The 25449-nt window shown below is 36.4% G+C and overlaps 1 protein-coding gene across 3 annotated transcripts in view; it reads right to left on the bottom strand.

The window, feature by feature from the left end:
- The window catches only part of arid4b (AT-rich interaction domain 4B), an 80779-nt gene that overhangs the window by 29071 nt on the left and 26259 nt on the right, over window positions 1-25449 (bottom strand). For all 3 annotated transcript variants that reach the window (XM_036574749.1, XM_036574747.1, XM_036574748.1), the window contains exons 3-8: window positions 15464-15574; window positions 7884-7949; window positions 7062-7152; window positions 4248-4327; window positions 2745-2839; window positions 1166-1304 (exon numbers count right to left, since the gene is read on the bottom strand). In XM_036574749.1, coding sequence (XP_036430642.1) covers window positions 1166-1304; window positions 2745-2839; window positions 4248-4327; window positions 7062-7152; window positions 7884-7949; window positions 15464-15574 — 582 coding nt within the window. The remainder of the gene's footprint in view (window positions 1-1165; window positions 1305-2744; window positions 2840-4247; window positions 4328-7061; window positions 7153-7883; window positions 7950-15463; window positions 15575-25449) is intronic.

The following is a 25449-nucleotide window of genomic DNA, read 5'->3' as shown; positions in this document are numbered from 1 at the left end:
TTTTGGAGTGCCGAATGAAGATGCTGAGCACGTCCTTAGTCATGCATATATACCTCATGGAGCTGAGAGACAGAGATAATCAGAGATAGCAGGCTAATCGGTTTTTGATGATTCCTGTAAGAAATTAATGTTAATCTTTACAAATACAGCATAGAACAATGAAATAACTCACCGAGTCATCAATTCTGAATGAAATTAAAGTACTCCTACAGAAGTTATTTTACTTACAATAGACTTGACCTTGGACCACTAATTTAGCAATCAATTTTAAACTTGGCTATCCATTCAGTAAACCAGGTACATGGATTATGAAAACATATCCCTAAACAAAGATCTAAAAAAATAATTTTGTCCTGAACTTAATTTGACATCATCTCTGCTATTTCAGTAAGCAGAAACCTAGTCAGTCTCCTTATTGGAAATAACATTAGAGCACATCTGTCTCTCTGTTTTTTTGCAATGTCCTTCATAAAAAGGGACCATAAAATGTGTAAAACTATGTATACGTAATTTGTTTTTTAACAAACCAACATTCTTAAAATTATGAAATTTGAATAGTATTGTTTTTAAGGTTAGTATTGAGAATGAGTATTCACATGCTTGTTCTAAAACATCAACAAGTATTTGAAGCCTGTAAAATGCTGTTATTAGTCATTATTACATTACCCAAATACATACTTATCATCACTTAAAAGTATTACTACTTTAACGAAATAATGACCCAAGTAGAAGTAAAAGTAGCCTAGCAAAAAAAAAAATGAGTAAAAAAAAAGCAATTTTCATGTCAGGTTTTCAACAGTGACCTTTCTTAGTACACTCCTTATTTATCAGCTTAGAACAGAACTTCATTAGGTGCTATTCTCCTTTTGGTTTGAAATCAAATGTTCAAGCCCACAGTGAGAAGTATTAGCAACAACAAAGTAATTAATGTGCTGAACCAACAGAAGAAAATGAAATGAAGCCCAAAAACAACTGGTAACCCAATATGAATTGCTGAAGTGTAACTGAAAAAAGTAAATTACTTTAGTATTTAAAAAAAGTCCACAAAAATTTTACTTAAGTACTCGTTACTAGGAAAATGTAACCACTTTCTCTGAAATTCAGACTCAGACTACTATTACTGAAGGAGCACCAACAATGGTTTAGTTCGATGGATCTGACTTACCAGTGCAGGGTACCAGGTCTTTTTCTTATCCCCAGTAACAATAGCTTCCACACACACCACCTTGCCGTAAAGTTCCTCATTCTGTTGCTGGTCACCTTCTTCTTCTTCACTGGATGAAGAAGATGACTCTTCCTCTTGACTGTGGGACAGAGGAATTATTGGTGTCAGTATGTGGTTAACAAAATCACAGTTGTAAAAGGTTGTTATCAATTACTATTGATCTCATTTAAACTGCTAACTAATCATTGCTGATTTATAGTTATTGTGGCAGCCCTACAAAAATGAACAAAAGCCTCACTTTAGACAGACATTTACAAAGCAATGCTTGTATAAGATCAATAGCTTGCTTTCAATCACTGACATTAGCAGAAATATGACTCTGCATTTCACTGAATGTTTAGTTCATTATAAGTTGTTGAGCTGACATCTCTTTAAACTCCATTCTACAGTAACGGCAGAAAACAGAATTTTCTCTCTCCTCCTCACTCCCTTGTTAAGGAGGATAATAGCTAATTAGGCTGTGCATGATGAGGAGACCACTCACTTGCCGCTGCTTGATGGGCCTTTCAATTAAAAGACAGCCCTCTGGCTCAATACACAGGCAAGCTCGCTAATTCACACTCTAAGGGGCCAACTAACTGTAGAATATATAAACACATCCCAGCCAGGAAAGACCTGAGTAATAGATCCTATGGTGAATATAAGGTCACAATCAATGCTCACTGGGGCTGAACAATATTAGGGGAAGTCGCATTGCGATGTTTTGGGTTTCTGATACACTGCAACATTTAAAAAAGCAATTGGCAACCTATTACTTGAATGCAGGATATCAGACTAACACAGTCATTTTGTCCCACACAGGATGATGTTAAACCATGCTTCAGGGATGATGATTTTGTGTGCATAAATTTAACACTGAAATGTCGGTAAAACAGTTAAAATTGTGATGGTGCCAGCTGCCCATGCCTACCCTAAATATAGATATGTTTAATCCAGAACCTGCTGTTAATTCACTTTAGAAAGTAGCATTTTCCCATCATTTCCATGTAATGGGAATTCCTATGTAATATTAGCATCAAGCTAATAATAATGCCCATTCATGTTTTTTGACATGCTCTGCCTTAAATATGAACAATTAAAACCTAAAACAGACAATTAAGTAAGATGCACAAAAATTCAACAGACATATGTAAAGTAAGCAAAGCATATTTTAGACAGTCAGTTTTCACTTTTGGATGGTTCTGAAAAATGTTGGCCTGTGCCCTGTGGATGTACAAAATGTACCAATGTACAAAATATCATACCCTTACAGTAAAGTCACTTACATTTCACATTTGAAGTTTTTCTTTTACCATGTTAGTCCATGTCCTGAAACAGCCCTGATATGTTGTCTGGATCACAAGATGCTGGTTTACTATTAGTACCTAGAATTAATGAAGTTACATCAGGGGGTAGAGCCTTTTCATACAAAGCCCCCCAGCTTTGTGTTTGGGACTCGGTCTGCTCTGAAACTTCAAAATCAACTATTCATCACTGAATGAAAGCATGACAGAAGAACAGACTAATTCCAAATACTTACATGGGATTGGAGCGTCGGCCCCCACGGTTGCCTTTTTTACCGATGACTGGTGTGCCAAAGTGCTCAGGATTGGTCAGGGGAAGTCTGTCAAGTGTCTGTGACCATAACAAATAAAAAATGACTTATCAGATAGATATCAGCTGGAAGTTCAGCTACAATCCATACCGGACGCTTAATACTGCATTCTTGGAGTTAGTCATAGTCTTAACAATTGGTGTGAACCTTTCATTAGGCTATGTTAAAACATCTGCAAAACCTAAACCAGGGATTGGCAACATGTGGCTCCTTTACTGCCCTATTGCAGCTCCATAGTAGAATTTACAGTAAAATAAAGCTCTGCTGATTGTTCCAACACTGTTTTAACAATAGTTAATATGTAACTGGTAATTTACCCTTTAACCCTGAAGATTGGTGCACAGACTGCTGGTAACCATAGCAACACAGACAACAATTTCGTCTAGCTAGTAGTTATTGAAAAGGCAAAAAGAAAGATTTAAATCAAATATCGATAATTTGGAGACAAATGGACTTATTTGCGTTTATAAGCATTGCAGCTGGTTTCCTAACATGTCTAATCTGCCACGAGAAACTGTCAAACACTAAAAAGTTACGAAGCTGAAGTCAGTTTCTTGTTCGAATTTTCCCGTTTCACCTTAAATGGTGCAGCAGTTGCATTCTGCCAGCGAATGAGAAGCTGACTTCAGCTTCATGAAAAAATGAATGTTGACCACAGCTTTATTTTTAATTATCTAGTTAAGCTCTTTCACAAATAAATAAATAACTAAATAAATAAATACAATTGAAAAAAAAAGTTAACGGCAGATTTACTAACATTAATTAAAATATCACATACTTTCTTGATGAATAATAACTCATTTTCTTACTTCATCAATAATTGCTACGACAAAATCTTGAGAAAATGAGTCATTATTTCAACCTAATGAGTCATAGTTTGAATCTGAACTAAAAGAATACAAAACAAACACTTTCCTCCTAGCTGAAACAGATTTTTAGTTAAAAAAAGTGGAAGTCCTCAAAATAAATAAATAAATAAAAATTTAAATAAAAAAATTAAAATAATTAAATTCGTCAACCCCACCTACACAAAGTGACAAGACTGTCGATAATTAGCGCCGCTTTTAGTGAATCTGCCCTTTTACAGTGCAGATATGTGCAAAATTAGACTATTCTTCCTAAAGGGATCGTAACTGTATGGCATTACTATTAACTGTACTACTATACTATTAGCTGCTTGCTGTTCCTATGTTAACATTAGGCTGCATGTGGCTGCTGTTAACTATGTGACTTACTTTACTTCGTTTCAGGTTATGTTGCGTTACAAGATCTGCGACACTAGCTTGATTTTTTGCAGAATCTGACCAGACCTGGTGCTTTTCTCCCTACAATATCGGCTCAGACATTTTTCTCTAGTATCAGCTCAGTACCAATGCTGAGTATCGGATTGATGCCGTCTCTAAAAAAACAAAAAAAAAAAAATATTACCTCGCTTTCTGCAAAGTGACGTGCCCCTTTAAGGCAGAGTGAAGAACGCCTCAGGGTTTTCTCATCACCATCATCAAACACTGCAAAAATTAGGGACAGAGAGAAGTTACCTTTCAACCCACACACAATTGCTCTTGTACTCAACCACTAATAAACTTGCACATACTTTCAGGATTAAGAACATTCTTCTTACATCATTACATGTAGCATGCTCTTAAGCTACTTGCATGATTTCATCATTATATAGATTTTTTTTAACCATACAAATTTCACACCTCAGAAATGCAGAATACATGCAATAAACGAAAGAGAAAGAGAAACAAGCATAGTCTGTTTTCATTTCTTAAATTTAGAAATGAAAGCCTCAATAAAGTGTACATGTCCAATACTATAAAATAGTGTTGTTTAAAGCAAGCAAAATACTTTACTTATTATTAAAAATACACAAAAAATGAATTTTTGTAGGGCCTAACATAAAATGGTTGTCAATTAAGTGAAGAACAGTAAGATAAATCTAATATATCCTCACAGATTTAGCCATTCCAATTTTAGCTGGAGTGCCACATTACCCAAGAGAAAAACTTTTTGTTTCTGCAGGAATCCAGAGTAACCACATGACATCACCACAGTGACTAAAGGAGCTTCCATTTGGTTCATACATCATACTTGCATACAGTATTGAACATGTACATTATTTTAAAGCATTTAAGTCTTAACACTCTTGATAAGCAAGCTGCTAATAATGAGTGGACCTTCACATGTGGTAGTTTTAGCAGGATATCTGCCAGGTATCAGCAAATTCAATTTAATGCTTTTTAAGACTTTAATGCTATTAAAGCTATGTAAACTAAGCACTGTGTATGAATGCAAACCTAAGCAGATAGTATTTATGGGTGAGAAGTCCAAGTTTAAGCCTGCATCTTGATAACTACAAGGTAACTCAAGATAAGAATCCTTTATTAGTCCCACAATGGAGAAATTTACAGTGCTACAGCAGCAAAGGGGTAGCAAGGCACTCAAGAAAAGAAGTAACAAGAAGAGAATTAACAATTGTAAATTACTTAACAAGGTTTACAGTTTGTTAATTGTTACTATATACACAATATATATATATATAATACGTAAGGTAAAAAAATAAGATAAAAATATAAACTCCGTCCTTCACAAAAAATAACAATGTAAACAATTCTAAATAAAAAACGAAAAAAATAATTACACTGTAAAAGATATTTTACCCGAATTGCACATGGAGTATTGCACATGAAGTACTGATTTATATTATACATGGGAATGATGAGGAATTAACAATAGAAACGTTATAAATAGAAAAGCAAAACATCTTTACACCATAGAGATATTTTACAAGTATTCCACATGGAGTACTGGTTAAAATATACACAGGAAATGGTGATGAATTCACAGTTTATGTGCTGTATGTGTGTGAGGTCTAATGGGGGGGTGGAGGAGGGTTCTACTGGGAGCAGTGCTGGTTGTACAGTCTAACAGCAGCAGTAAGGAAGGACCTGCGATAGCGTTCCTTCACACACTTGGGATGAAGCAGCTTGTCACTGAAGGAGCTGCCCAGTGCTGTTAGAGTCTCGTGCATGGGGTTGGGAGCTGTTCTCCAGCATCAATGCTAGTCTAGCTAACATCCTCCTGTCTCCCACCACCTGCACTGGGTCTAGGGGGCCTCGAAGGACAGAGCTGACCCTCTTAAGGAGTCTGTCAAGTCTCTTCCTGTCTGCAGTTGAGATGCTGCTACGCCAGCAGACCACTCCATAAAAGATGGCTGATGCCACCAGGGTGTCGAACAAGGACCTCAGGAGTGCCCCCTGCACTCCAAACGACCTCAGTCTCCTAAGCAGGTAGAGTCTGCTCTGGCCTTTCCTATAAAGTGCTCTAGTGTTATCTGACCAGTCCAGTCTATTGTTGATGTGAAACATTTTAGCTAGTGGGAAAGATTTAGCTATATTTTATATCTGCCTTGAGCTTAAAAGAACAACTGAAAACAATTCATGCCACACAATGCAACATTTCTGGAGTTATAGTGCGCACTAATATTAACAATTAGTGAGAATTTCTAATCAGGCTATTTCCAAACCTCAATAAACCTATACCATCTGACATTATCAAAATTCTGTACATAATTCAATGCCTATTACAAAAAAGCAGAAACCTATGAGAGAAGAAGTGTAAATAGAGACGTTATGTTGTGTTGTTTCTGATATCAATAATGCAACAACAACAACAACAACAACAACAAACAACAACAAAATAAAATCTCGATACCTGACACAGATAGCAATCTGATATTTGTTTTGTTAAAAACCACTGCATTTAAAATCAGCTGTTTCAAAATGAGAAACTTAAGCTGGCTATCTAAAAAGTACAATGATCAAATGATATGACTACACACAACCTCAATTCATTTACTGAGTGGGTGTAGTCCAATTAATTCTAAAGTTTCATCCGGATCACTGCATTGCTTGTATTACGTCCCCCAAAAACTTTTTAGGCTCAGCTTGGTCAGTGGATCTGAAATGCATATGTATTTCGGTTAAGTTGTACAAATAAAGTACAAATAAAGTAAAATTGCTAGAAATAAGGTTGCACACCAGTTAAATACTGAATTACTGTATTTCGTTTAAATTATTGTTCTTATCATTGTTATCATTGCTAAAATAATTATTAAAATAATATTAAACAAACTAAATAACAATACCTTGCACAGCTCAGTCTCTAGTACAGACATGTACTTGTCAGATCACTGCCTGAAGGCTGTTCAAACTAAAAGTTGATTTCTTTCCCACTTACCAACAGTATATAGACTAGCATCAGTAAGCTTGTTGATGGTGGCTTCCTGATAGAGTCCATCTTGGTTTTTCACTTCAACCACAGCACCCACCTAAAAAAGCCCAAGAAAACAAAGAGTTTACTCCAGACATGTCTGCAGTGCTTTTATTTTGTTTGAGTTATTTGTTTGACACTTGGAAAATGAATTTGACTGATGTGTTTAACTATGAAGTCTACTGATAGCAGTATGCTACAAAAAGAAAAGTTGGCGATTTGTGTTTAAATGAAGGCATTATGAATGATAAGTACAAACAAATTTAAATACATGATGTAATAACCTCTGGAAAATGTTTGACCGAACTTTGGAGGTGTTTATAAGAAACATGAAAAAATATTCCTGCAGATTTCTTTGAAAAACAGTAAGCAAACTTAATTTTTGTCCTTCTTTTAAAGGCTTCCTTCCTTTTTATTTTCATCTTCATGAAATTATCAACAGTACCAGCCCAAATCACATTATTCATACTACTGCCTGATGTAGATTCGTACATAAGCTTTAGAGAGAGAGAGAGAGAGAGAGAGAGAGAGAGAGAGAGAGAGAGAGAGAGAGAGAGAGAGAAATAAAGAAAGAAATAAAGAAAGAAAGAGAGCGAGAATAAAAGAAAGAGAAAGAGACACTTAGCGTTGTGTCAATAACCCAGTAACCCAGTTAAGAAGCTATAAAACAGTTCAGTTCCTGTACTCAAACTGAATAGGTCATTCACCAACAGGGAATCCTATAGATTTTTTATTACCTTAAGCTTGCACTCAAAGCAAGGCAGTGCTGGACTGAGCAGACTCTCTTACCTTCAGAGTTCCTCTTATGTGCTCGTCGTGCACCTCAGCCGTGGAGGAGTCTGGTTTGAAGGTCACCTGAAAAAGAGGTCAGGAGGAGAAAGGAATGAGTCAGTGAGTAAAAAGTAAATACAGAACATCTGAAATGCTAGGCAACTATTGATCTCCAACATCACTGATTTGCCTCCAAGACACTGAGTGAGATCAACAACACAAATTTTTACAGAAATCCAAATCTAAGTCCTTATTGTGCAAGCTTAGGTGACAGGGTTGATACAGAAATTTTGGACAATAACAATAACTTCTACAGACTACAATAATTACTATGTTGTTGTGGCTTAAACAGATAATAGTTCACATTATAATCCACATATGAAGTACAGTGAGCAGGTTAAAAAAATTACACCAAAGCCATGACATAGACATATGCAAAAGTTTGGGCACCCCAGCCAAATGACATGTTTTGTTGAACTTCAAAGTAAACAAGCAAAGAAGTACACATCCTCTACAGAGAAAGCACTTCTGCACATTTTAATGTACAATGACTTTTTTGTTTTACTGAATTTAACATATTGGAGAAAGAAAATGGAAAGTAAAATGTGGCCTCTGCATACTATATTTTTATTTTTTCCTCCAACTCAGCAAATAAATAGAAATTGTGCACTAAAATTTGAAGAAACGTCACATTTAAGTCTGTTCTCTGTCGAAAAAATTCAAAATTCAACAAAACATATAATTTGACAAGGAGTGCTAGAACTTTTGCATACAACCGTAACTAATTTAGACATAACAGTTATCGTAAAAAATATTTGGTGTCCCTGTCCGGACGAGAATCATATGGTCCATTGACCAAATTCAATTTTGTAAAAGAAATGTGTGATTGTGTAAAATTTGTAATCTTTTTACAGTTTAAAGAATTGATACAGGGGATGAACCAACATGGGAATTGCAATACTAGATTTGCAATACTAATGTACACAGCCACCAGTGTCGACACAAACATTTATAAAATATAGAAACTGTGTCCAGATTCACCTGGATAAGCATAAAGGAGAAATGTAACATTTGTTTCTATAGTAGTACAAGTGCAACAAAAGTATGGCATTAGCCCCTGTGGCACCTTTTTTTAAAAGGGTGTAATGTGAGCTGCTGTAGAGCGCCTCAATCTTTTTCATGTATCAAAAACAGAGCACCATTCCCCACACATATACTGAGTACTAGATAGACTATACACTTAACTAATGGGTTTTAAATATATACCATTACAGACTTGAATAATAAGCTGCAACTATAAATAATAAATGCAATTATAAGCAAACATTAGAACTAGTTAGGACTAATCCATACAAACAATGTAAAAAGTACGGAAAAAGCAAATTTAAATTACTTCACGCTACTGCTTTCAGTGATGGCACATCTCATAATTATATTCATTTTCTGTCATTTTCCTTGTGTTTGAATAATTCTGAACCATGCACACAACCATTTAAAGCAGCTATTTCCATTTCTTTTCTCTTTTAATAAGGTAATTTCTCAATGCTTTTTTGTGCCACAAACTACCATTTTTAGCAAGCAAATACATGCATATACTTTTCATATGAGATGTTTTTTGTTGTTACTCTCAATATATTTTCTATACTGGTATACTATAACACTGTGATAACATACTATATAATATTGCTTTCCTGTTTTAGATGAGGAGCATTTTATTTTGTGCACTTTACTAATGGTATGCAAGCCTTGACAGTTAAAAGTTATTTGCTTGAAATCCGTGAAAATAAGGAAAATCCAAGAAGCATGAGTTCATTAACTTTAACCATAATCATTAACATTCCCGCCCAGCACTAATTTAACATATGAACCGGAAAAAGACTTTTGTTATTCAAATATTAATTTATATTATATAAATATGCAAATATTATTAACTATTAAGTCAATGTGCTGTTAATGAAATGACCGCAAGTGAAACTGAAATTTGACCCAAGTATGGGTCTCTGCACCAGGTTTAGCACTCTGACCTCAGACAACGCATCTGTCATTTTACTTACTACATTAATGTTCCATAATATCTGAGCCAATATATCTCGTTTTACCTCTGTTGTTCCATATTCTCATGTGCAATCATTTTCATCAGTTTCATTTGTAAAGAGTGGTCTAGCGTTTTGTCAAAACACAGCCACATTGTGCATGCTTGCATGCCATGATTAGGCAGACAACATCCCCCATTTCATTAGATTTAGCCCCATATGATACAAAACCTAGTGAGCTAACAATAAAATAAAGACATATTTCTTAGTTTTACATGGTGAGGAAAGGTAATTTATTTATTGGCAACTTTAGACATACTTTTTACAGTATTTAAGAGAGGGACGCAGTGAGCTGCAGGAACCGCATGCTTGTTTGGCCAGCCGCTGTGCGGACCGAGCGCTGTGACTCGTAGTGAAGAGACTAGTAATGCAGGTCTCGGTGTGAGAAGCAGCAGCAGATAGTTTCTCCCTTTATATCTGGCTTGTTAATTCATCATCTTCAGTGTTTGAATATCAGAACATCTTCCACAAAGTTTGCAACGCATGCTTCGGAGTAAGTTCAGCTGTATGAACCTAGACGTTTTTAATGTTAATCACTATGTACATGCAAAGTATGTACCAGAAAATTACTGGTACCACATATTTACCTATTAAATACTAATTATGTACCGTAACATAAATTAAAGTGCTACTGAAAACTGTCACCATCAGATAAACAGTATTGAAATCTTTTGAAAATCAAGCCCCATACTTCAGATCTGAAAATATCTACAAGTGTTTCTGTCCATCCTTCCACTGTGAGAAGACAAAGCAACACTATGAATTCGGAAAGGATGTACGGCTGTCATGAAGCTGTTACGAAAAAAGGAAACAAAAACAAAAACAAAAAGCTGCTGGTGTTCTCACAACAGTGGACTGACCATCCCAGAATCCATTATCATTAAATGTGTTTGGGATTACTAGGATCATGAAGAGCAGAAAATGCAACCAACGTCTAAGACTGAACTTTCGAGCTCTGGAAAAACCTCCCTGCAGATTTCTTTCGAAAACTAAAAGCAACCCTCTCAAAACAAACAGAATTAATAAAGGCAAATAATGGACACGCAAATTACTGAAAATGTTAATAATGTAATATTTTATTACTGGGTCTTCCATGTGGTTTTCTGTTAAATATATGTTTTCTGATTTTGCCTTGTCACTAAAACATGTACTTATTAAATAAAGGAAGGAAGGTCTGACTTTCGCACTGTATGCATCACTGATAACATGTTAGTTTTGACAATAAACTGTAATTCCCTTTAATTGATATTCATAGTCCTAGTTTTGAGTTTTCCCGTCCATTTCTTTCAACTGCAAGAACAACAGTTGTTTGCACTCAAAGCAGCACCACACTCGACACTGTCTACTGGACTGTCACATATGCTGCCATGGACACCAGCATAATCTTCAGGATCAACATCAGGATTTTTCCCCCTGCACAATAATAAGGCATGAAGCAACTTTTTTACTAATGACTGAGTGAAGGTTATTTGTCTCTATCCCTGGTAATATGCCTGCACGATTTCTGACAAGTTGGCAGTTTGTTTAAATGTTTTGTTTTTATTTTTTACATTTTTTTAAAATTCTCTTACAATAACAACAGCCTAACAGATATATCTATTTATAATTATTTTTCTGCTACAGGCTAGGCATTATTTGTTACTGCTCAGTTCAACCAATTTTGGCCTAAAACAAAACAAAACAAAAAATATAAGAGTCCAAGGCCAGTCTAAAGCTAGGCACAAGATAAAAACTGAGACAGCAGAGCAGAGTGGTTATACTGTGGATAGTCCTGTTCTATGTAGAACCTCATCCAGTGCTTAATATGTCTCAGATGGGTGAGCAAAGAAGAGAAGGGAAGAGAGAAAGCAACGCAGATCAGACACAGGCTATGGCAGATGATGCATCTGTGGTACAGACATAAGAATTTGATTACATTGTTGAGCAGTGTCTCTGACGAGAATTATAAAGCATCTGAGAGAAAGAAAACAACAGAAGCAAGCCTAGGATGAGAAGTCACAAGCAGGAAATTAAGCAAGTGAACTGAAAAGAGGACTCACTTGAACATGGGTTATGTGCAATTTCACATACTTCTTGCTTGTTGGCCTACTGTTTCATACATCCCATGAAAGGGGAAGGGATGGGATGAAATACATTGGCAGCAGACATGTTTGCTGATTAGTGAGAAAACTGAATTACTACAAATTACTATTAAAACTGCATTAAAACACTATTAGAATACTAATACTGCCAGATTTTTTAATCAAGTAAATATTTAAATAAGCAAATTTGATAACTTGGAGGCCTTTTCTAGGCTACTTACTTACACATGTAGTCACCAGTGCCGGGCAACTTTCATCCGAAAGTTATTATGTCACTGGCCCACAAACAGAAACGTCACTGCTGTCTAATGCTGTCTAACCACTTTAAATGGCTCTAGATAAGAGTGTCTGCTATATTATGTACAATATTTACATAAAATGTAAATGTTTACATGTTTAACAGTCATCTCTCATTAGTTTTTGGTTATTTGTATCTGTATAAAACAGATGGTATTAATCAGCAGTAATTATAGACAGGGATGCATGATGATATTGGAATCATATTGGTATCATCAGATAATTGTGAAAAAGACTGATCAGGTATTGGCTACATTAAGCCAAATTCAGTTTAGAGCCTTTACTTCTTGATGCTAGGCTGGGTGAGTGCAGTATACCATAAAAGTTAAAATATTTACTTCTAAGTGATTTTAAGTGAAATGCATTAGCTGGGCTTTACGTTTTTAACATTATTACATTATTTTAACATTATTTACCTTAGATTGAGTAGCACTACAGTGGAGAAGAGTGGGATTGTCAGAATAGCGCGAGAAAACAGTGACACTTGCACAGTGACAGCAAGAATCACTGCTGGGGCTAATGCATCCGAGGAGCTCATTTGTGGAGTTTTACGTCTGAAGTATTTTGTTTGGCTAGTTGAGCTGTAGCTGAATGTCCTCTAAAGCCAAATCTTGTTCTTTAGTGTCACACACTGTACATTTGAACAGACCATCATGTAGCTCTGTCTATGAAACTATTTCAAATAAAGCTGTTTTCAAAATAACATGCTGCACACCGAGTACTGAGCAAACACACTGAGAAACTGAGCAGTGCCACTGACACTGTGCACTAAATCTAAACGCAAACAATGATGTACAACGTATAATACGGTCTCGACAAAAAGAAAAAAAATTAACACATTAATGTTTATGCCTTGCTATTCTACTCAATGAAACAGAGTACAGTTGGCATATACACACTTTGGTAGGAAACTTTTTCACCTCCGTTTAGCTGGCCTACATGTCTCCACCCATACTGGGGAAGCGGTTGTGATTTTAGCCCGTTTTTAAACACACACAAACACACAGTGCATTCTTGGCATAGGAAGCCTCATGTACTGTGTTTGTTCATTAGCGTAGCAGTGTACACTCTGATACACGGTATCAGCGGGTATCAGTGAATTTTTATGAGCACACGTACAAGTAAATAAACACTATCTGGCCAATATCTGTACAGCATCAGTATTAATGCATCCCTAGTTCCGCAAACACCATTGGCCTATTAACATAGCAACAATTACTTCTACATATATTAGTTTGTGCTGTTTGATTTCACTCGGATTTTTTTTCTTTTCTTGCTGTATAAGCAGCCTTATTTAGCTATTACAGTTATGTTGTACATGACCAGTAATTGCACATGAATGTAAAGTTGGAATATTTTGACCTGTCAAACACTATTTCTAGAATTTTCATCTTGTAACGTTACACCGAGTCGCCAATGTAATGTCTATTCACATACATGTGGGCAGCTAGAGAATTGTTTTGCTCTTATTTTTACACTCTATGTATAGAGTAAAATGTATATTTTATTTTGGTCTTTATATGATGAGTATCAGTAGACCCAAGTATGAATTATCAATTTGAAAAGAGAGTTTGTCAATGTAATGTAAGCTCCAAAGCTTTAATGCCAGTGCTATTAAACAAGTTAACTTTGCTCTTATTTTTGTACTCTCAAAGAAAAAACTGGGCATTTTAACAAGTTGGATCACTAACCAACACAATATCATTTAATCTCAGAAACAACTGTAATGGAGAGAATGCTAGCTAGAAATCCAGAGCAGCAGAAAAAGCATTTGGACTGCACCAGGCGATTTAAACTGGCATTAGAGCTCTAGTGCAGGCAGAGTTGGAACATACCTATTACTAAAAAGTGAAGATGTTTTTTATTTATCTATTTTTTTTTTTCCATTATTACCATGATGGTTTAATTCAGCAATACAGGCTGATTTACAAGTTCAGCCTACAGTGCTGTAATAGAGCTGAACAGTAACAGCAGTTTTTCAGTAGCTTTGGTTCCAGAAGTAAAAATCCCATTCTTCATTCTCCACAGAAAAAATATCCTGCTTATAAATCCTGATATAAAGTTTTAAGCAGCCAAACAAACCAAATAGCTAAAAGACCAATTATGCCAAACATTTATTCTGATCAATAAAAATTGAAAAACAGACAAAACTTCACATCACTCATCTATGTACTTATAGTTTTTAAACTCAAAATGAATGAATGATCCCAAAAAGCACTGCCCATAATGTCAATTATTATCCCTCCAACCACTTTTCAGTCAACTTTTGCTATCAACAATTTTTTCTAGTGATTTTCCGTATATGTTTGTGCTATTATTATTCATGTTATGTTTTATGTACACAGGGTTTGCTTTTTGTCTTTCTGGTTTCATGGTTCGTTTTTTAGTAAGTTGCTTATCAGTTTTAGTGCATTGAAACTCACCATACTATGAAAGAATGGTTTTAAAGATTATTTTAATCCTCAAATGAATTATTTTACACATTGAAGTACACATAAGTGACAAATATAATTACCGAAAGGGAAGTTGGTGTGTATACATTTGTGCTATATTAATATATATGTGTGTTATTATCTTCAGAAAATTCCCTATGGTGATTATGAATGGGATTTTTATTTCCAGAACCAGACTGTTCAGCTCTATATAAGAGAGCAGGTGGTCCCTGTCAGCTTAGCAGTCTATTAAGTGATCTGTAGAGGGATCTGTATACTATGATATAAAACAAGCCATTAAAATTCAGTGCTGTATTGGAGGATTTCCACAGGTAGATACAAATCTGGGGGATCTCAATATTGGCTGACATAATCAGCCAACCAATCTATTGGGCCCTAGCACACTCTCGCACAAAGGGTCAGCGCCAAACCGCCTTCACTTTTATGTGAGAAGTTCTTTCAGGCAATCTCTCTGTAGTTGCTATTACTGACACTGCTAAAGTCAAACAGTTATCCACAGCAAAAAAGAAACATTTGTGTATTGCAGCCACAACTGGTTAGAAGAATCACACCTGAAAAAAAAACTTGTCTGTTTAACAGCACTTGTGCCGCAGAATAAATTACCAAGGTCAAGTTTCAAAACAAATCTGTCTGACCCCGTTTTTGTTAACCATGTCTTTGAGGTAATAGCTCACCTTGGCTTTAACGAGTCTCTTAGCAGTCTTGATCTTGGCTTCACAGAAAGCCCCACGATACTTGGCACTCACATCAGTGCCAACAGACAGGTATGGAGGCTCCTCTAGAGTCTGAAGGGAGAGACAGTAAAAAGCAGAGGGTGAATAATAAGAACAGGCACACGCACAGGCACACGCACAGGCACACGCACAGCAGCTGAATGGTATGCTTTGGGGGGGGAGACATTGCAATATTTTATGTTTCTGCATTGAATATTGTGAAACTTGGAAATAAAAGGGCTTTTGCCCCAGCTTTCCCCAAATTAAGCTAATCATCACTAACAATGGAAGAGTTAAAGCAGTAGTAGAACACACAATACTGAACTACTGATGTGATGTGCTTTAGAGGACATTCCAGCCTAAAACTAGTGTTTATTGTATTATTATGCATTGTGTGACGCCTCATTGGTTTGACAGAAATTTGATGATTGTTTCACATTATCATTTAGCAATGTACTCTTACTACAATACCCAGAATGCATTGCACAAATATGTCCTACAACCATTGTAAATGAAACACAGTGATGTAGAGGGTAACAAATACAGACACATTTTGGCTTCCCAGCCGTAATGTTTGCTATCTGGATTTCTTCTGTATTAGCCTGCTAGCAGGAAAGAAATTCAAAACAGCCCACTTCCAGCATTTGAGGTTTTTTCAAAAGTTTCTGTCTTTAAGTTACATCATCAAAGTGTTTAAACGAGAAGATATCACTTTAGGAACTTTTGTGGCACCACTGGAGGAGTCAATTAAGCATGTTTACAACAGATAGCAGTAGCATTTTTCCATTTTGGCTGGAATGCCCCTTTAAGTACAGGCCTCTGTTATGTTTTTGACCAAAGTTATTTATGTTTGACGGATAATGTGAATGCCTTGATGTGTCCAAACTACACAAGAACATCTGCGATTGGTCGGGATGTCCACAGCAATAATAAAACATTCAGTGATTGGTTAGAAGTTAATTTGCATACTACACACTTCCGCAATATCAGAACTGCATAGGCTAATGACTAAGAACAACAACAATTAAGAATGATACATTTTGTGATGTCTCAAACCCAGGCCTATTTTATATAGAAGGAACAACCCTCCAGACAGAAAAATCTGTTGGTAAAGATTTCCTATGGGAGAGGTGTCCAAGAATATTTCTTATAAGCATCCCTACCACTGCTCCAATAGGCCATAGCGAAACTAACTGAACAGCTGGAGAACCAATTCTTAGTGTGTCAGCAAGTATGGATGACTAGTTAAACAGTGTGCTCAGCCAGTCAAACCAGCAAAGGAGCACTGCATGACTCCACTTGCTCCCCAAAATGGAGCAGGTTGCTATGGATACCAACTATGAAGATACATCACAGAGGTGTCATAAAGCACTTTGAAAGATGTCTTCAGATTCAACAGCTACTAGAAAAACTAGATGGCTGAAAAGACAGATAGTAGTAATCAATACACTACCAGTGTCTGCTTTCGACAGCGGAGTGGATGCATGCTGAAGGGTTTCATCTAATCTCTGACAAAAGCAGTAGAGCCCAACAGCAAAGCGTTTAAAAGGCAACTACAAATTAATTCATGCTTTGCCAAGAGGCATCAATCTAAATTTCAGCCCAGACATTTTCAGTAATACTCCTCCTTTTATTTAGGAAACAAATGCACAAGCAGGTTAACCCCTGATAATCTCTTTGTATCTCACTGCTAGCAGCAAAGAGCTAATGCTAAGGTCTCATGACATTAGAGATGCAAGATATTGGAATCGTATGAGTTATCAGCATTGGACCAATGTTTAGATTTGACTGGTAATTCAAACTTTAATATTAGATAAAGCATTTGGTTTCTTCTAAAAGAGCAGAATGTTTGCAACTGCAATGCTGAGCTTATGTGCTTAAAAAGGGCTGCATTTCATTCATTGTGGTGCTTTTTTAACAGTCCATAAATACATGTTACATTTATCTGTAATGCTAAATGCAAATGTAATGCTAAATATCAGCATGGACACAAAATTCTATAATAGAGGGTCCCTATACAACATTAAAATGTAAAAAAAGAAAAAAAGAAAAAAAACAAAGGTGGTACTGATGAGCGTGCGATTCAGAAACGTGTTGCTCTTTTTACGGTATTCCATATGCCAAAAAAAGTTTTGGATGAATCAATGAATTTGAGTTTGGATGAATCACACTCACAGCTCAATGTCAAAACTATTAATAAGCTAACTTTATCTAGGTACATCCTAGATAAGGCTAACTTTATCTAGGTACTTCCTTTAGATCACCTAACATGCTAACATCCTTTGTCATGTCCGATTTAGCCGTCTCATGGCTGTGTAAAATTAATCATTCATCTTATTTTTAAATGAAAGAAACTCCAAAACACACACACCATACATTCATTGGTACTGTCCAGATCTTACCTGTCAGAAATCTGCAAGTGCATCCCTACCCAGCTCAGCTAGCTCACTTCATCCAGGCATTCTGACAGACTTACAGAGACCAGTTCAGCAGACCTGTGGGTGCCCTCAGGGAACCAAACACTCACAATGAGGTCAAGAAGTGCACCCTTAGTGAATGAAACGGACACATCAGAAGAGGGCCCCTTGCCACTTTCTCAACCCAGAGGAGGGAGGAGGGGAGGGGAGTTGGAAAAAGTGTGAGAGGTCTTCTATTTCAGAAACTTTCACTACTAGCACTTTCCAGTAGGATAGGAGGGAAAAAACAAAACAATACAGCGTAGCACTGCAATACCTTGGATCTATTTAGACTACTTTGAACAATTCATTCACTCATGCACATAAGTATAAATACTTCAATACTTAGTTGTAAATATTTTAAAAGTACATTATTTAAGCCATTGGTAGACTAACAAGACTTCAAATTACTTGGTTTCTTAGACTTCTTAGTCTTTCTTTTCCCCTTTTCTGCTGAAAACAAGTAGTAGCATGTGTAGTACAGGCGTTGACATGAACCCAAATTTGGAATTTCCATTTTTCCACACAATAACAATATGACATCACAATATATAAAAATAATGAAATGACTACGACAATGTCTTTATTATGTAAAGGATAACCATTACACTAGATTCAGATCCTATTTATGGCTACAATTATAAGCACAGGAGTATACTGCAAGCGGCAAAAAAGCAGTCCAATTACCGCTTCTGGTGGAGTTGATAAGAGTTATTTAAGCTGCTAAAGCACAGAATTAATTTGTCTGAGGGGCAGAGTTGTACGTAATTTATCAATTTTGGGCTTATCATAGCATTCACAATACAGTGAACTCTATATCGTGGGTTAACATTATACTGGTCGTATCTGGTCTGTAATGATCAAATTTACATTGATAAGTCTCATCCCTAATTTGTAGGTGACTTTTTAATAGTGGTTAGCATTGACTGTTGATGGATTGGGGAAGGAGGGGACATGTCATAACTGCTTTGTTTGATTCACAAGCATCATACTGCAAAAGCAGAGACCATTTATCAGATCACATTTCTGTGTTTTCATGCACTGGATTAAATGCACATTAATCATCAGCTTAGCATAACCTTTAACACTTGTAAATGATCACATAAAGCTTATGTAAATATTTAAGCCTCATTATTAACTGTTTGAAAAAAGCTATACGTATTAACTTGCCATAATGTTATGGCCTAGCCTACCAGTTATTGCTGGTGCTGTGTAAGCATGGAAATACAGTCCACAAGCTGTTTAGACAAAGAGTCCACAATGTCACTTGACTTTTGTAGTATTTCTGACTTGAAACCACTACAATGCACACAGGAAACAGTGGAGCAGTGATGCAGCGCAGAAGCAGTAGGGTTACTGCAACTGGTTTAGAAGAGCACTAGGCTTATTGTGGCAGGCAATCAATGTAAACAACACTAGAACAACAAGACATGACACTGCTATGCAGATAAAAATCTTATCATAGCTCAAGCACTGATGTATGATGTATGACAGATCCAGTATCATACTGTGGGCCCTCCAGCAATCCTCTCCAGTGTGGTCTTTGGAGTTTTTGAAAAACACATGCAACCATGATTAGTGAACATGAATTCAAACCTTGTGTATATAAGTTCTGAAGCAGAAAAGACAAAATCAGCAACCCAGCACCAAATAATACCACACAAAAGTACATTTAAAAACATATCACTGCTGCACTGCACTTCAACAGCAATCAGATGTGAAGCTATGAGAAAACCTGAATCGAGCATTAGCTGATAAGCTGATTTTTGTTTATGAAATAGCACCAGCTGTTGTTGGACTTTAGGTTGTCCGACGTGTACAGGTATTGTTATTTTGTATTGTTAGTGCAACGGCTGAATGATAGTTTGGACAGTAAGTGGCTTGCTCAGTGGTTCACAGTGCTGGAGCACTCCTCAAGAATAACTTGAAAGAAGCTTTAAAGCTTTTATAATGCTCATGTTTATTGTGTGGCATGCATCTGAAGACCTCAAACACTCCCTTTAATCATCATGTCCCCCTTAATCAATATGGAAAGCCATGCTTAACCCTAGACACAGCTGTGGCCATAGCAGAAAGAAACCTAAGGTCATACTGAAACATGACTGGTATCAACCTTGACTTTTCTCTTGACCCAAAAGCTTTGTTTGTCCTTTCTTTACTTGCTGTATGAAATTCTACACTTGATCTCACATACAATAATTAACACTAGGAGTGGTTAATCCCAAATCAGCCACCTCAGTTCAACACAACATTCTGAGGTGAAGAGTCAGCATAAAAATACATATATTTTAAAGATTAGTAGTTTTTACTAACTCTGCCATGTCTAGTTTTACAGTATCAAGTGCTACTATGTTGTATACTAATCTATGCTTAATGCAGCAATGCAGTGAGCCATTGAACAGTACAAGCCCTCTCAGTGTGTCCAAGGACAGAAAAGGACTGCCAAAGTGAACAGCACTCAGCCAGCTCTCCTTCACTCCTCTTTCCTGTGCCTCTCTGCCAAACAGATCTTCACCAGACATGGAGCAGGTGTTCACTAAGATCACATACACAGCACTGACGACTTGCTCTTAGATGACAGTCATTACTGCCACTAGTGGCAGGTAATATAAAGACATGTTATAATTACTGTGAAAATCAGTATATCCAGAACACAGAACAACTGCATGCATCATAAATAAATGTGATTCCTTCTTAAAAACTTTATTTGTGCAAATGTTAAAGTACTCAATTTTCCATTTTTTAAATTGAGGCACTACTGTTTTTGCTGGTAAATTCTGTCCATTCTAACTTCAGAAATATCTTGATCATATTTCTACCTACCGTTAACTGTCACAAATACTCTTGCACACTGCACTTTTATGTTTTGGTTCATCCTAGTCCTTTTCAAGTAACTAACTGCTGATATTGCCTGACAATTTATACACAATTTAAATGAGTAAATAGTACAAGTTAAGACAACTTTTTCAGGCTAAATACAAGCAAAAAAAATATTATGTATCATTATCACTGATCTTCTTTAACAGAATCAGCTACAGTCATATGCAAAAGTTTGTATACCTCCGGCCAAATTACATATTTTTAAGTGAAAAGAGCCTCTAAAGAAATTACAGAAGAACAATTAAATAACAAGTTGACTCACTTACTTTGCCTGCACTTCACCCCAAACCATAAATTGCTTCAAGTTTAGCAGGCAATCAAGACCCTTCCTCAGTAATGAACTCCCCCAATAGAAATTTATAATCACCAATAGCCTGTCTTTCATGTCCTGTAGGTGGAGCCATTCAGCAGAGCTTACAAGCATTCATCAAAATTTTCTACTTGTTTGCTAAGGTCTATCTCTTGTAGCACTACTCTCTTGACTCTTCCTAGCCCCCTAATTAAGAACTCCTGCTGCAGGGAAGGTGTATTTCTGTTCACAAACAAAACATGTAATCTGACCAGCAGCGCCCAAACTTTTGTAACTCATTTCTTTACTGTTTTATGTATATATTTTTTTTTTTTTAAATTTATGTACAGCCAATTTGGCTCATTATTTCATTTATGGTGAAAGGTAAATATCTGCATATTTTTCATATGGTGATCTCATATATTGGCAAACTCAATTTTATTCTAGCTTTGTTAGTACAGCTAGTAAAACTAACTAGCTAACTATTACAGTATGGCAAAATATTTTATGAATGCATAAAATGTGTTCATTTTTAGGCAATACAACTTCTGTGACTTATGTAACTGTGGCTTGTGGTAGTTATGAAACATGCTAGAGGGAAAAAAAAAAAACAAACGAAACAGTTAGTATACAACTTCAGTGTTCAGTGGTTCTTTACTGGTGGAGACTGTCTATTATGAGGTCTTGCGCCATAATATATCGTTTCAGACAGGTGGTTTTGAAGCACTTGTTACAACAAAGTAGTTTTCAGATTACAAGAACATCATGTGTAGGAGGTAAATTCAGACTCAAACAACACACAAGCAAGATTTCTTTATCCTCATTAGTTTTACCATACCAAAACTCAAAAGAGAGAGATACATATTCAAAAAATATGAAAATATGAAGGCAGAGCTGGGCAATATTGATAAAACTGAATAGTTTCCAATCAAAATCACTGTATCAAGTCATATTTAGTGCATCATTGATAAAGCTTCCTGAGCACTGTTATTTCTCTGCTAAAAGAATTCTTACAAATTTCACAGTTTGTTTCGATTCTTTTTTTCAATACGTTGTAGCACAACAATTATCACAGGTAAACAAACAAAACTATCTAAACTCAAGTGTGCACATGAATTGAACTACATAAAGGACATGGTCATACTTATTTTTACATTTGGAATTCATACATCACTTCATTTGAGTCACAAGATTGCTTCAAGTTCAAAAATTCATAAATGAGGTCATTTTCCATTATCAGCTGGGTGGAGAAGGGATAAGGTAGACCACCGCAGCAGTAGTTCTAGTGTTTTCCAGTCACATCAGCTGGACTGTGATTAAGCTCCTCAAGCTGCTAGACCCATTTACTGGACAAGCCAGGGTTGCATCAGTGTAATGACACAGGGTCACCAATGCATTTGTCTCACAGACATCCCATTTAAACCCTGTCAGCATCCACAGAAAAATACTCAGGGCAGACACTTTCAAGGAATGGCTTTATTCACTGTGATTACACAATACTGCCGCACCAGGTCAGTGGATGAAGGGAGCTGTGGGTGCTCCAAGCCAAAAAACACCGCATTAGTTCATGAAGCCTTTACTGTGAATTGAACAATGCTCAGCCCCCAAACCTGTTCCTTTGTAGCAAATGTTTTGGTACACCATTTTGCTCTCACTACATAACGTCATCCTCATGGTGGGTCGGGGCGTCATATAAAAATAATCAGCATAATATTTTATGGCTAAAAATGAATTATTATTGCTAATTCAACCGATAACATACAATATTTATAAACTTTATCTGAGAACACTGGTTGCAGAAGATCAGAGAAATTTCTTCTCCAGGTTAGAGTTAGCTGCTCTATGCTAACTTCTAGTCATTTAAGCTCAGTGTTTTTACTGCAGCGAGTCACTTTGAGGCAAGCTGAAGTTCAAAAGCACGTTGGCATTCATTTCCAATTCAATTCATGTAAAGGGAATCCAAATGCTAAAGACAGCATGACAGTGTGTAGCAGAGAGAAGTAACACAGGCAGTCTCTTAAAAACCTCTCACTCCCTGCCTCTCTCTACCTTTCTCTCTGTGTCAGAAACTGACTACTGGTGTGCAAGCCTGCACACTTCTTAAACATGAACCCCATGTGAAATTAGTTCTCTCTAATTCTCTCAACAAAAAACAATTATTGCCTTTTACACATTGCCATCAAGTTACTCCTTAATCATTCATAATATCAGATTTCATCGCCTTATCGCCCGGGCCTACCTCATGGTGATATTTACATATGTGCAGGTTAAATAATGCTATTTTTTCCGGGTATCATTGCCAATTGTTTATATATATGGGTCACTGACGTATAAAGATTTTCAATAGGCCAATTTTAAAATACAAAAAATAAGTATATCTATTGCAATTGTTCAAACACTGAGAATGCTGTGAACCCATAAATTCATATTTAAATTTTAGATTAAGTTATTTTAGCATTTTTTCTTCTAGATGAAATGGCTGTGGCCTTAAAAATGTCATGTGGTGTGACCACGATTTATTTCAAAATTACATCATTTCCTTGACACACTTCTTACAAGTTCTCAGTAATATAAAGTATTTAGAAACAAAGGGTTTACATTACTTTTGAGTTTTATAAATAATGATCTCATATTTTTGTTCTGTATTGTCTCAGTCACCTTCTTAAATGAAGTACCAGACTTATTTTTCCTGCAAATCACATAAAACTTATAAAACGTTTTTTAAAAAGCCATTTACCCAAACATACTGCATCAGTGATTAACAATTCAGTCACAAAAATTAGATATTTTATTTTAAATTTAATGCAGTTATTGCTATTATGTGTCACACCACATGATGAGGAGTTGCTCCAAATGACACGAATATCTTTAAAAAGATCAATAAAGGGTAAATTCCATATAAAAAATAGATTTGAACCAGTTTTATCATAATTTTCATTAACTTTTTTTTACTAAAAATCTGATCACAAATCATCATAAGTGCAGCACATTCACAGCTTTGTTTAGAACAAACATTTAATTTAACTTAACAATGGAATAAAGTCATTTTGATTTTCAAATCATTTTGATTAGAACCAAGTATTATCATCATCATCATCATCATCATCATCATCATCGTCGTTAACCGCTTAGTCCAGCTAGGGTTGCGGTAGCAGTTGGGAGAGCAGAGAATCCCAGACGACCCTGTCCCCCGCAACTTCCTCCAGCTCATTCCCGGGGACCCCAAGCCGCTCCCAGGCCAACCTGGAGATATAATCCCTCCAGCGCATCCTAGGACGACCCCGGGGTCTTGTCCCGGTAGGCCGTGCCTGGTACACCCCCACCAGGAGGCGTCCAGGGGGCATCCGGATCAGATGCCCGAACCACCTCAGCTGGCTCCTCTCAATGCGGAGGAGTAGCGGCTCTACTCCGAGCTCCTCCCGGATGGCCGAGCTCCTCACAATATCAAATAGAGTGCAGCCCGCCACCCTGCGAAGAAAGCTCATTTCTGCCGCTTGTATTCGCGATCTCATTCTTTCAGTCATTACCCATAGCTCATGACCATAGGTGAGGGTCGGGATGCTGCCACCTGTCCCAGCCTGCGGTCGATCTCACGATCCCTCTTCCCATCACTCGTGAACAAGACCCCGAGATACTTAAACTCCTCCACCTGGGGCAAGTCCTTTCCCCCTACCTGGAGTGGGCATGCCATCCTTTTCCGGGCTAAGACCATGGACTCAGACTTGGAGATGCTGATCCGCATACCAAGTATTATCTATTGTTTATTCTCATGTAATCATGCTATATAACAAGCAGTTTTAATTGAAGCGCACATTCATGTTTCTTTTCAAACTTGACAATGCTGCTAATGGGTATTTGGAATGTCTATGTGAAAGTGGGGCATGTGACTGACCCTGTGTATGTTTATTTTGAAATATCTGCACAAGTTTTCTATTTTATGTAAATCTGTAAATTTACATACACCAGCTGAGCAACAGCAATGAAAATGACAGACTATGTGCAGAAATTAATTTATCATTGTGCACTGTAAAAAAAGTTTGTTGGTTCAACCTAATCACTTCATTTGATAAACACGTAAATTAACTAGTTTTATTCCAACTAAATAAATACTTTGAATAAACGATTCTTTTATTCAACGTTATTTTTAATTGAATAAGACTCCTTAATTGCTTTTTACTACATGAAGTAATTTTAGGTTGAACTAACAAGCCACTTATTACAGTTTGTTGTCAGAAAGGAATTTTAGTGCTGCACAGTGATATGCAAAAGTGAAAAGTTAACGCATCTCCTACAGCGAACACACTCAAATATGACATGTTCCT

This window comes from Colossoma macropomum, unplaced genomic scaffold (genome assembly GCF_904425465.1).
Source record: "Colossoma macropomum unplaced genomic scaffold, Colossoma_macropomum, whole genome shotgun sequence".
NCBI lineage: Eukaryota > Metazoa > Chordata > Actinopteri > Characiformes > Serrasalmidae > Colossoma > Colossoma macropomum.
This window is presented reverse-complemented; position numbering and strand designations above follow the sequence as displayed.